We start from the raw sequence: 12,241 nt of genomic DNA, 5'->3' as shown, positions 1-12,241 counted from the left end.
TCGCCTCCTCGGAGGAGCCGGTCACCCGCCCTTGGCTTCCGGAGCGCGCCTCTCCACCTCGGCGAGTTTCCTCGGCAGGGGAGCAGGCCCATCCCTGCGAGGGCAGCACCTGCCCCGCGGGCACCCACCACGGGCACCGTGCACACCCACTGTGTGCACAACAGACACCACGCACTGTGTGTGGCTCACAGCAGACAGGGAGAACACGGCTACGCTATCAGACAATTAAAACGCGCTTTGCACGCCCAAAAGGCGGCAAAGCAACCCTGAAGTCCTACAGGGTCGGACAGCTTTCGCAAATGGAGCTGACGGGGCTTGGCGACTTGGGCCGGGGACCAAGCGCGGGGACGGTCGCTGCCCGCCGCCTCCCCGTGCAGCGCCCTCCCGTCTCTGCTGGGCTGGTTCCTAAACGTGAACCTGACTGGGACCGGGTGACCCTCGTGGGGCAGCTGTCTTGTGTCACCTGGCAGAGGGCTGGAGTCACAGACATCGCCCGTGCCACCACCGTGCGCCAGCCGCCCACGGAGAGCTTCTGTTATTGCCACTGTCCCGTCACTCAGCCCTGGTGGCAGAGATCGCTCCCCCTTCGCAGATGAAAACACACCTGAGCTCGGAGTCTAATTCGGACGTAATGCACCTTCATTTCTCAGGACTCAGGTCGAGCTCCGTCTGCTTAGTCAGAATCCAGCTAAGACTCCATGGCTTGGAGAAGTTTCTGTATTTTTAATTTTCATTATTTTTATTTTTAAAATCTTTAGAGGGAGATTGTGAGTGGGGGAGGGGCGGGGGGGGCGGGGAGACAGAGAATCCGAAGCAGGCTCCGTGCTGTCTGTGCAGAACCCGATTCAGGGCTCGATGCCACGAATCGTGAGAGACCATGACCTGAGCCGAAACCCAGAGTCGGACGCTCAGCCGACTGAGGCACCCAGGCGTCCCTCTGGATCTTTACATCACTCTGCAGAACCATTCCCAGCGCTTCCTGGTTTCTCAGGTTTCTGGTCGCTCACAACTCATTATGTCGGAACTAAGCAATTCCGAGGCAGACCCCCCCATTTGCTCTGGGACATCCTGCGTGTCCCACAGGCCGTCGGCTGTGGACGGGCTGAGATTTCTGTGATGCCCCAAGTTCAGGGTGTGCTCCCGTCCCCGCCACAGGCTGCGTGCGCGGTGGCCTCAGGACCTGAGCCCACAGCGCGCGGGGCCGGCTCCGCGGCCGGAGATGGCGACGTCGGGCCGGCAGCGGGGGCCCCAGCGCTTGGCCACCCCCCCCCTCTCCCCCCCCCCCCCCCCCCGCCGAAGCAGCTTCCTGCCCGCGCTCCTTCCTCACAGCTGCTGCTTTTCCGCTTTGGGAGGACACCGCAGGGACGCCAGGTCAGTGGGTGGTGCCCAAGGACATGGTGTGTGGCTCCACCGGTGGCTGATGACCCCCATGGTGACTGGGGGACGGGCCACCTGCGGGGGGAGGCCGAGCTGAAGGGTGAGAACAGACCGGAACCACCTGGCACGGGAGGCACCCGGCCTCGGGACACAGGGAGGAGCTGCCCTTCCAGCCAGGAGCCCACCGCTCGGAACCCCCCAGTACGCTCCTGGTGACGGGCAGGGGGTCGGGGGTCACCAGTGACACCCAGGGTGCTCCACAGAGTGGCGGGGGCCACCTCCGCGCCTGGAAAAACGCCCCATTGGACGAACACAGCTGCGTGGGCGCACGAAACCCTAATGGCAGCCGGAAACACACGGGCTGCTTCTAGCAGGACGCGGTCAGGTGCGTGTGCGCGCTTACGACCCCAGCGCCGGGACCAGCGGGGACGGGGCGGGCAAGGCAGCGCTGTGCGCGCACAGGACCGCCGGGGTCCACTTCCAGACCCGGCGCGGGGGTTTCCCCGTTAGAAGCGGGTTCACTCAGCGGCGACGCCCTCGAGCGCACGTCGCTGGTGGCGGCCCCTCTTCCGCCTTGGCCGCAGCGCGTGTGGAGACGCGGCCCTTCACGCTGGGAACTCGAGTCCCCGCGGGGGAAGTGTGACCGGCGGGGAGGCATCGGCAGCAAACACAGACACCAGCGTTTGGCGTCTAGACTTTATTCTGGTTGAGCGGAAGGGGCTTTCTCTACCGTGACATCGGAGAGAGAATCTGAATGTTAGGAAATGGCCAAATGCTAAATAAACTTTCATTTTAATTCTCAGAACACGAGAGTCAGGTGAATGCTTTACAGTAACAGTGAGAGAAGTAGGGCTTCTTTTCAAAAGAAACGCGAATGGTTTGACACGGAAACGCAGTCGTGAGCAACAGTGAGCGCGACTCGCCACGCGGGCCGGGAGCGTCCAGGCGGCGGGGGCTCCGGGCCCTCGGGCTCGTCCCTTCCCGACCTCCCCGCAGCCCCGCACGGCCCCCGAGCTGCCGCTGTGGCCGGCCTAGGACGTGAGCTTGGTGTAGCTGGGGGGAGACAGCTTCCGCTTCAAGTACTTGAGGACGTACAGCGGCAGACAGCTGACCATGGTGATGGCCGACACTTTCCACACGAAGGTCACGGTCGTGATGAAGGCAACATCTGTAGGGAAGAGGCAGGAACAGGTTGAAGAGGCGGCCCGAAGCCGCAGACCCGCGGCCGTGGCGCGTCCCCGCAGACGCTAGAGACGGGCCAGCGCACCTGGCGTGATGGGCTCTTTCAGCAGAAGAAACGGAAGCCAGATCTTAGAGACCCAGTATGACGTCCCCAAATGCCCTCCGGCGGGTGGAGGCTCGGCGCGGTCTGTCGTACCCGGTCTGGGAGGTGACCCCGCGCACCGCGACCTCTGTGTTGGCGGGTGGGGCCGTCAGCCCGAGGGGCCCGCAGGCTCGCCTTTCCGCCCAGGCGGAGAAAGCCGGGCTGCCCGGATGCGTCCTGGGAAGGGCGCGTGCGGGAGCCCACACTCAGTGCTCGTTCTCGCCCTGGCAGGACTCACGGATTCCACACGCGTCGAAGCCAGGGCCGAGCCCGCAGACGGATGGATATGGTCTGGATTTAACCGTGCTTTGAAAAACCCTGCCAGTGTTTTCCAGGGCCTCAACCACTAAAGACAGAAAAGCAAAACCAGCCGCAGGGAGGGATGCACGGCGCCCTGACGGACGCGATTCTCAGCAGCAGACGCAGAGGCCTGGGCACCTGCCCTCACCCAGCAGAGGTGGGGGAAGCTCAGTGGGGAACAGCCCAATGCCAACCTGTGGCACAAGGAGAGTCAGCGAGAAACCGGGGGAGACTGGTCATCACTGCCTGTCTCCAACTCTTCTGCTAAATTTGTGTCCTTGTGAAAGAAACAAGAACATCAGCTAAGAAAGCTCCGGAGACACTCTGCCTGCACCTGTCTGAAAACAGGCCAGGAACGGGGACGACAGAGGAGAGGCGAAGGGGGTAGCAGGACCTCGCAAGCTGCCAGCGGTAAACGTGACCATGGGAAATGCATCTGTAATTGTGGTTTCACTGCTTTCGTGTTCCTGCCTGTCGTGTTGGCATACAGTGTTGCTTTTTTGTAAAGTTTACTTATTTATTTAGAAAAAGCGTGAGCAGGGGAGAGAGGCAGAGAGGGAGGAAGGGAGGGAGGGGGGGAGGGAGAGAGGGAGGGGGAGATGGGGGGGGAGAGAGAGAGAGAGAGAGAGAGAGAGAGAGAGAGAGAGAGAGATGCAAGCAGGCTCCACGGCCAGTGAGGAGCCCGATGCGGGCCTCCAACCCACGGCCTGGGATCATGACGTGAGCTGAAATCAGGAGTCAGAAGGCCAACCGGCTGAGCCACTAGGCGCCCCGTAAGATGTTTTAAACCATAACCGAAAGACAATAACTGACTCATGGCAACTTACTCATTTTTTAAATGTTTATTTTCTAATTTTGAGGGAGCGAGCCAGTGCAAACAGGGCAGGGGCAGAGAGAGAGGGACAGAGAGAATCCCCAGCAAGCACCGCACTGTCAGGACGGTGGGGCTGGATCCCATGAACTGTGAGATCACGATCTGAGTCGAAATCAAGGGTCGGACGATCGACCGACCGAGCCCCCACGCGCCCCAACTTACTGCAACTTTAAGGCGCATCCCCCAACATTCCCTATAGGATCCAGACCTCAAGGTTCCGGGGGATTTAGTCTCAAAGGCAAAACCCGCTGTGTGTGGCGCTTCCCCAGGTGCGTGTGCACACGCCTACTGGAAGGTCCCGCACCTGACACGAAGGTCGCTGGTGACGGGTCCTGACACGAAGGACAGACGTGCTTCCGGGAGGGGCTGCTGTGCGTGACCATCAGTCCTCACCCCAGACAACTGTGCCTGTGTCATACTCTTCCACAGCAGTTTGAGGCTCTTCTCTTTCTCTCCTGGTGAAGACAACTTTGCCCCAAAGGCTCATGGTGTGGTCTGGAACGCTGCTTACTCACAGAAAAAACGTCGCCGTTTTGATTTTCAGGGACCAAGGCTTCTGCCTCAAGACGAATTTTCTGACACACGTCGACATACTGACAGGCGATGCTCTGACCCGACGGCTCATCAGGGAGGGCCCGCCAGCATCTGAAGGGGGGCAAGCCATGTAGACTCCAGGGCCGTCCTCCCGCCCTCATCCCCAGGGCCACGCGGCTCTCTGCCTTCTCACCTCCTCCCGCCTGCCGCAACCCCACATGCACCAACGGCAAGACGCTGGCTCTCGGAGGCACTCACCCGAGTGACTCCCACGCCCCGCGCCCCTCACCGTGAAGCTCCCTCCCGCGGGGTCCTGCACCTGCCCAGGCAGCAAGTTGCCCGATGCCCCGCGAAGCCACAGGAGCGGTGCGCCCACGGCACGTGGCCTCATCACGTGCCCCGGGTGGCAGGCGCTGGCTGGAGTCGCGCAGGCCAGCCTGGACCCGGGCCCGGAGGTGCCCTCGACGCCTTGGTGCTGCCCCAGAGCACAGCCCTTGCCAGGACCGTGACCTGCCCCCAAAGAGGCCACGCAACACGGAGACCTTCCGGAAGCCCCCGGCTCTCTTGCAGACGGGCCGGGCCCGGGAATCAGCCTCCATCGGCCGGCGGCCTCGGACAGTGCTCCCAGAAGTGGCTTTCACGGAGCGCGCGTGTCCGTCCGCACCGTCCCCTCCTCTCCCCGTGGCCAGGCCGGAGCCGCTCTCCCGCTCAGCTGTGCACGCTGCCCTCGGAACCTGGGGCAGCCACTCATACTCCCCGGACGCCTCTGCAGGGCACGCTCACGCTCCTGACCGCCCGCAGAGGCTGCTTTGGCCTCTCCCTCGGAGCCGTGGGGACTTCCCATCCTCGGGGGCGTCTGGAGCTTCCGAGGAGGGTGGGTCCGGTGTGCATCCCGTCTTGTCCCCGCAGACACAGGGACTTTGGATCTGGCTTTTTCTTGTGCTGTTTCCGAACTCATTCCCATGCTGTGTGTTCTCTTCCTGGGAATCCCGGTGGTCGAGGGCAGGGACCTGTGCTCCTCCTGGTTTGCACCCCACGAACTCTCTCTCTGCCTCTTTGCTCACCTTCGGGGAGGGCTCCTTGGTCGTATCTTCCACTCCTGCGACGTCTCTGTTATCACGCTACTCCCCCCGCCCTGTTCTGGGCCACCGGACACAGCTCCTCTCATTCTGAGGTTTGTGCCCCCCTCCGGGGCTGCGGCCGTCTGTCTGTCAGGGCTTCTCCCCAGCTGTCTGCTCTCTGCTCACCGGAGCCATGATGAGCTGCTGGGAACCTCTGTGGGGTGTGTCAGGCGCCCGTCAGGCTGGGCGTCCAGCCGCGTGGGGCAGGTGACAGAACTGAATCCTCAGTGAGTGAACTTAAAGGAAGGGCTGGCCTGCACAGACCACGGTCACACGAGGGGCTGTCTGGAGGCCGTTCGGGTTTACTGGTTGCTGGGAGGCCGGCCACAGGCTGATGTCACAAGGCCCTGAGGCGACCCCAGTTCTGCTGCTCTGGGGGGGGGGGGAGGTGCTGGGAAGTCCTCTGCACTGGTCACACAAGAGTGCGACTGAGTGGCTTTGCACAGCGACAGCGGGTACAAGCAGGCAGCATCTTTTGCTGGGTTATTGGCGCTGATGAAACCACCAGGGACACGACGCAGTCTTCCCTTTTCTCAAAGTCCCCTGGGAAGTTCCACGTCAGATCGGGAAAGCAGTCACTGAGCTGAGTTTCTGACGTGCAGTGTGGACCCAAGAACCGTTTCCACCCTGCAGGGGCCGGGGCTCGGGGTGGGGGGGAGGCCCGAGCACCTGACGGTGATGTCCGAAGGACAAACATCATCTCTGGGCTCATCTGACCATATCCTGTCTTCTCGCTGCCCTAGTTCTAAAATCCCTGCAGTCCCAAGGCCACATCAATCCCTTCCAGGACGGCGCCCAACAGAACTGGCCACTGGGCGTCCACCTCCGGCTGGAAAGGCCCGAGACTGGCAACAGGGAGGGAGGAGCTGCTGTGTGGTGAGGACAACGTGACGAAGGGACCGCGTGGGGCTTCTCCGGGCAGGAGTCCCTCCCGAGGGAAGCGCTTTGAGGCAGTCGGGCGGGTCCTGGGCAGGTGGCATCAGGTGGCAGGTGAGGGCGACTCTGGCCCACTCTCCCTCCGATCTGTATGGCAGGGTGACCAGGACCAGCCTGGTGGCAACCGGAGCCACAGTCTGAGTGTGGACCAGCAGCCACGTGTGGGGACAGGTTCCGTGAGGCCACCCTGTCAAGGTCGCTAGGCCAGGGACAGCGGAGTGGGGGTGAGCGTGCCCAGTGACCCCATTACAGTGCCCACGGCGCTTCGTGCCGCCGCCGTGGGGCCCTGTGGCCTCCGTGTCGGGGGCAAGCCCGCCCGTCCCCTGGGAAGAGGGACAAACCGTGGAGACTTATGGAAACGGTCATCTTCAGTGTCTTTTCAGAAGCCAGCGTGCTGACGATCTGAATTTTTCAAATTATGACAAGGACTTTAATCTTTCCACGAAAACAAGCTTTTTGTGTCGTGAAGTGTTCTGACGTGGGTTTTACCGTGATCTGTGGTTTAAGACGACGTGGTAAGAAGCAACAATAAAAAATGTTCAAAAACACTTTGAACAAACCAGATTTCCAAGGCAACTTACCAAAATACTCATTCAGAAAAGCCAGCGAGGCCACGTAGCAGCCCAGGCTGAGGACCTCGGCCACCGCCATCAGCCAGTGCCACGTCCTGATGGTCAGGGCCACCATCAGGAGCTCCGTGAGGATGAGCGCCGTGAAGGAGATGGCCAGCACGTGCACAAACTCGGACTCGAACAGGAGCAGGGCCCCGTACATGAGGATGCCACCTGGAACACACAAGCAGGGGACACGCGGCTCCGATCAGGGTGCGAAACGAGCGCCGTGCAAGCCGGCGGGGCGACGTCACAGAAGCAGCACCTGACACGAGTCACACTTAAAATACGGGACTGCGTGCACCCCACACGTCGCGCTGACTGACGATTTACGGAAACTCCGGATTACGGATAAAACAAGACGTGGCCCCAAGCGGAGGCGCAGGAACCATTTACAACCTGGAGGAAAGGCCGCGTCGCCTCTCCCCCCAGCAGTTCTGCTCTCGAGGGAACGCACGCGGGGTTACTTGACTGTCCGCGACCTCCCCTTTATCGGGAGCACCCAGCCCAGGCAGCTGCCGGCTCCTGTCCACCCAAGTGAGGTTTCTCACCCTTGAAGGGAAACCACTGCGTGGGGCACACAATGTGTAGGTGCGTGTGGAGATGTTCCTGGGTTAACAGTTCATTAAAAACAGGTCAGTTTTTAGGTGACGCATGCCAGTCAAAACATCAGGCCACACTGCGGCGTGCAGGGGTCCGGGGCTGCTGATGGAGCTGTGGCCTTCTGGCATTGAACCGAGGGGTGAGAACGGCGTTGCTAGAAGACACGACGCGTCAGTCCCGGAGAGACAGGCCCGTCTTACCTTGGTAAATGCTGATCAAAACCCAGACGAGGAAGGTCTTGAAAGACAAGGATCTCCCCTAGGGGTAAACAGTGGAATATCTTAGTTAACGGAGCGGAACACGCGTGACACACAGCTTTTCAAACAGCCAGGAATGAGCACAAATGCTAAAAGGCCCCCGAGGCCCAACCCCCCGCCCCCCACAGCCTGCCTGCGCCCCCCGCGTGCCCCTGTGGCATGCAGCCATGTCTCGTTTGACCTCTGGTGACCTGCAGCCACACACTCGTTGGCTTCCCAGGAGTGGATGTGCGTAAGCAAACGCTTAAATGCACTAGCAGATGAAGACTTTGTTGTAAAAACAACTTCATTTATGCCCTTACTTCTTCCGAACAAACATCTCCATGTTTATTTTTTAGTTTCTCCAGATAAAAACGGACAGTCTACCTCTGCTCAAGTTGGAGCTTATGAACCCTGAGATCCTTTCTGGAAACGAGTCCAAGAGTGACAGACAGAGTGGTTTTCGTACAGCCACCTTCACTTTCGCAACTTAGCCCGGGCTGTTCGGGATGCGTCCAGGATGGTGGAGCACGGCCTGCGGCCTTGCCTGACTTCCGTCCCGAAGACATGTACACCCAAGAGGGAAGACTCGGCCATTAACCAACCGCACTGACCTGCTGGCGCTAAGGGCTGCTCCCAGGCAATGCTCCTTAGACAAGACCGTGAGAATGACAGACACTCGGACAGAGCCCCTCGGGGCCACCACCAGATAGATGCGCGTGCTCACAGACCACTGCCTTTCTTCCACACCGCTGCTTCAACGTTCTCATCCATGCAGCGTTGTGGTGAGACGGGCAGACATCGTCCCCATTTACAGATGCAGAGACACAGAGAGTCTGGGGCTTTCCATAAGTCCACGTTGCAGGTTAGCTGTGCTGATGTGTACATCTGACCCTTGACATGGGTTTGAACTGTGAGGGTTCTTCTTTAAATAAATATGGTAGTGAAAATGTATTTTCTTGTCCTTATGATTTTTTTTAAGTTTATTTTCAGGGAGAGAGAGAGAGAGAAAGAGAACACTAGGGAGGAGCAGAGAGAGAGAGAGAGAGAGAGAGAGAGAGAGAGAGAATCCAAGCTGTCAGCACAGAGCCCCATGCGGGGCTCAAACCCACAAACGGATCATGATCTGAGCCAAAACCAAGAGTCAGATGCTCAATCAACTTAACCACCCAGGTGCCCCTCCTTGTAATTTTCTTAACGTTTTTTTCTGCAGCCTACTTTATTGTGATGTGTGTGATGTATGTAACACATGATATTCAAAGCCCACGTTAATCAAAGGTTTACGTGACGAGTGAGGATTCTGGTCAGCGGCAGGCTGTTGGCAGTTACGTGTCGGGCAGTCGAAAGTGATCTGCAGATTTCTGACTGTACACAGTGTCCGTGCCCCTGACGCCCCCAAGGTTCAAGAGTCAACTGCAAATGACCAGAGTCCGAAGCTGTGTCTGTGACCAGGGTCCCCCTGCCCGGGGAGGTGGGTGGTCTCCGAGTCAAAGTGCCGTCAGATGCCAGCAAAGGAATATGGGAGATGGAGGGGGGCATTTCCATGACGACCTCCAGAGCAGTCTGCATCCGAGCCGTGATCACCTAGTCAGGTGACAACTTCACAGAAGAGACGCATGCCGTGAGACACGTGTGGCCACTCCAGCATCTTCCTGAGTTACACGCCAAACCCGAGTCCTTAGCATACGTACGTGTGAAAAGTAAGGTTCAAATACAACAGGTGTTTCTTTTTTTTTAATTTTTTTTTTTAACATTTATTTATTTTTGAGACAGAGAGAGACAGAGCATGAATGGGGGAGGGGCAGAGAGAGAGGGAGACACAGAATCCGAAACAGGCTCCAGGCGCTGAGCTGTCAGCACAGAGCCCGATGCGGGGCTCGAACCCACGGACAGTGAGATCGTGACCTGAGCCGAAGTCGGACGCTCAACCAACTGAGCCACCCAGGCGCCCCGAACAGTTGTTTTTGAAAGGCAATGCTGATTTAAAAAAGGCGGAGAACGTTAACCTGTGTCACACAGGTCCTTTCAGTGCCGATTTCCCAAGCACACTTCTCTGACTGGACGCCAACAGGTGTTTGATCCTCAACAAAATGCACATGTCATTAAGCACATGGCCGATTTTATCTGAGTATTTTAAAAGAGAACTTAAATTTTTTGATGTAAAACTAACAGATTTAGTCTGTAGCCAGATTTGCTGACATCTGTTCAACGTTATGTATGTGACACGATAATCAGTTTATATAGTGAAAGACACAAAGGGGTATCTGTGCTGTTTCTTGTATCAGAAGCGACAAAATCATCACACGGTGTCTGTTAAAGAGAACGTATCCGTGTGCGCGGAGCTCCTGTATCCAAGCAGGCTGTAGGTTCCTAGGGCAAAACGCTACAAGATGGGCATAAGAACTGTCGACACAATAAATTGGAGAAAAAACCTGAAAAACATGCATAAACCACTAGCTTCTGGATGTGATGCTTGTTAATGGCTCTGGAAGACGAAAGCAAGAGTCTCGCCGTACTCGGGGGTACAAGTGTGCCGTGCACGAACACAATTCCATTCCACTCGTCCAGCGGCTCTCGTGGGCCCACACACGCCTTTCCTTCGGTTCTGGGAGAGGAAGAACGTGTCTGCCACTGACTGGTGGAGCTCTTCACACCCCTGCCTCACACACGCACGGGATACTCCTTCAGCAGGAGCTCTGTCCGGGCAAACAGGCAGACACCACTCAGGACCGGCCGCCCCGGGTTTGAGTCCTGCCTGGGACGCCCCAGGGCACATAGCTAACCTCGGGATGAGAGGTTTCCTCCAAGTGAATACAGATGATCATGGCACATACTCATGCGGATAGAAGACAGCAAGCATAAAGCCAGAACTACTGAGTACTGAATAAATGCTTGTTACTATATTTAAATATTTCAATATTTCAGTATGAAATCTTAAAGACCCGAAAGTACTTTTCTATTAGACACCAACCCAAACTGTAAAAAATAAAATCAAGCAAATTTTGGGAAAGGTTAATCCACCTGAAGGTCATGTGGTTTGAGACCGAGGGATCACAAGGGGCCACACCGTATCAGCTCAGCTGCCCCCAGCTGCCCTTCTCAGCCTCCCTACCTGGACCCTGGGCAGCCACCCCCCTGTCCTCTGTCCCCATCACTCTGCATTTCCCAGGCTGGCAGGCGAATGGGATCTTACGGACTTTTGAGCCTGACTTCTTTTGTGTAGCAAAACGCATTCAAGACTCGTCCGTGTTGCTGGATTGATGGTTTTTCTTCTCACTGCTGAACACTATCCCAGTGCGTGTCTGCAGTTTTGGGCAATTATGGCAAAGCTCCCGTAATCATTTATCTACAGGATTCCGTGTGAACACGAGTCTTCATCTCTCTCTGGTGAAGGCCCAGGAGTAGGACTGCTGCCTCCCGTGCTCAGTGCGTGTCTAACTTCACAAGAGACTCCAAGCCACGCTCCGTCTGGGCGGCTGTGCTATCCTGTGTTCCGTCAGCCGTGGGAGAGCCCGCGCTGCAGCCGACGCTCTGGACCTGCCTGCCTGGGGGGTCGTCGCCGGCCCCCCAGCAACAGTGGGTGGTGGTGGGAGTTTCACATACGCTCACTCGCCACCTGCATGTCGTGACCTTGGGTGTCACGTCAGTTCGTCTTTTGCCTGTTTAAAAAATTGGGTGGCCTTCTTTTTGAGTTTTGAGGGTTCTTTATATTTATCCAAGATAAAACCTTGGGTGGCGAGGAACTTGTCCTGCTAGTGTCCCGAAAGACGATCAAACATTTCTAACAAATTTTAACTTGATACATGAGCGATGTCTTGCTGGGAGTAGAATATGATGCAGAACGTCACATGCTCACAACTGAGCCAAGGGTTCCTCTCTCTCTCTCTCTGCGGGACTGTGGGTGATCGTCTCATATGCTTGGATGCTGGGTCTCAGGCCTCGGTGTTTGGCAGAAATCAGTGAGTTTTCTGGACGTTGGAAGGTGCCCACAACTGGCACTCGTGTGCCAAGCACCTACGGACAGTCCTTTGCTTCCTTCTAGGTCAGGCTGCCTGCAGATACAGACCCTCTCCTCTGCTGCCTTACCGCCAGTTACATTACATACAGTCTATGACGAGAGCTTATTAATACTGCACCGTAGTCATGATCCGGGCGAGCGTATACAATGGCCCCCACGCAGAGAAAGATTCCATCGAGTCAACAGATAGCAGTGATTCCATTAGTGGTAGTGAAAGTCGTCCTACACAGTAACCCTCCTCTCTCCTGTCTCCCTCACACCAGCCACAAAGGTTTTCAAAGGTAAGTGCAGATCAATTTATTTTTCT

At 57.5% G+C, this 12,241-nt stretch overlaps 1 protein-coding gene across 10 annotated transcripts in view; it reads right to left on the bottom strand.

Annotated features, from left to right (window-relative positions):
- Positions 1-2,059: 2,059 nt before the first annotated feature.
- The window catches only part of ATP9B (ATPase phospholipid transporting 9B), a 254,753-nt gene continuing 244,571 nt past the window's right edge, over positions 2,060-12,241 (bottom strand). For all 10 annotated transcript variants that reach the window (XM_060611871.3, XM_060611868.3, XM_078435112.2 and 7 more), the window contains 3 exons: positions 7,881-7,938; positions 7,048-7,251; positions 2,060-2,545 (listed from right to left, as the gene is read on the bottom strand). In XM_060611871.3, the coding sequence (XP_060467854.1) occupies positions 2,409-2,545; positions 7,048-7,251; positions 7,881-7,938 (399 nt within the window). In that variant the 3' untranslated portion in view covers positions 2,060-2,408. The remainder of the gene's footprint in view (positions 2,546-7,047; positions 7,252-7,880; positions 7,939-12,241) is intronic.

This window comes from Panthera onca, chromosome D3 (assembly GCF_046562875.1).
Source record: "Panthera onca isolate mPanOnc1 chromosome D3, mPanOnc1 haplotype 2, whole genome shotgun sequence".
Taxonomy (NCBI): domain Eukaryota; kingdom Metazoa; phylum Chordata; class Mammalia; order Carnivora; family Felidae; genus Panthera; species Panthera onca.
The sequence above is the reverse complement of the archived record's forward strand: the minus strand, read 5'-3'. Positions and strand labels throughout refer to the sequence as shown.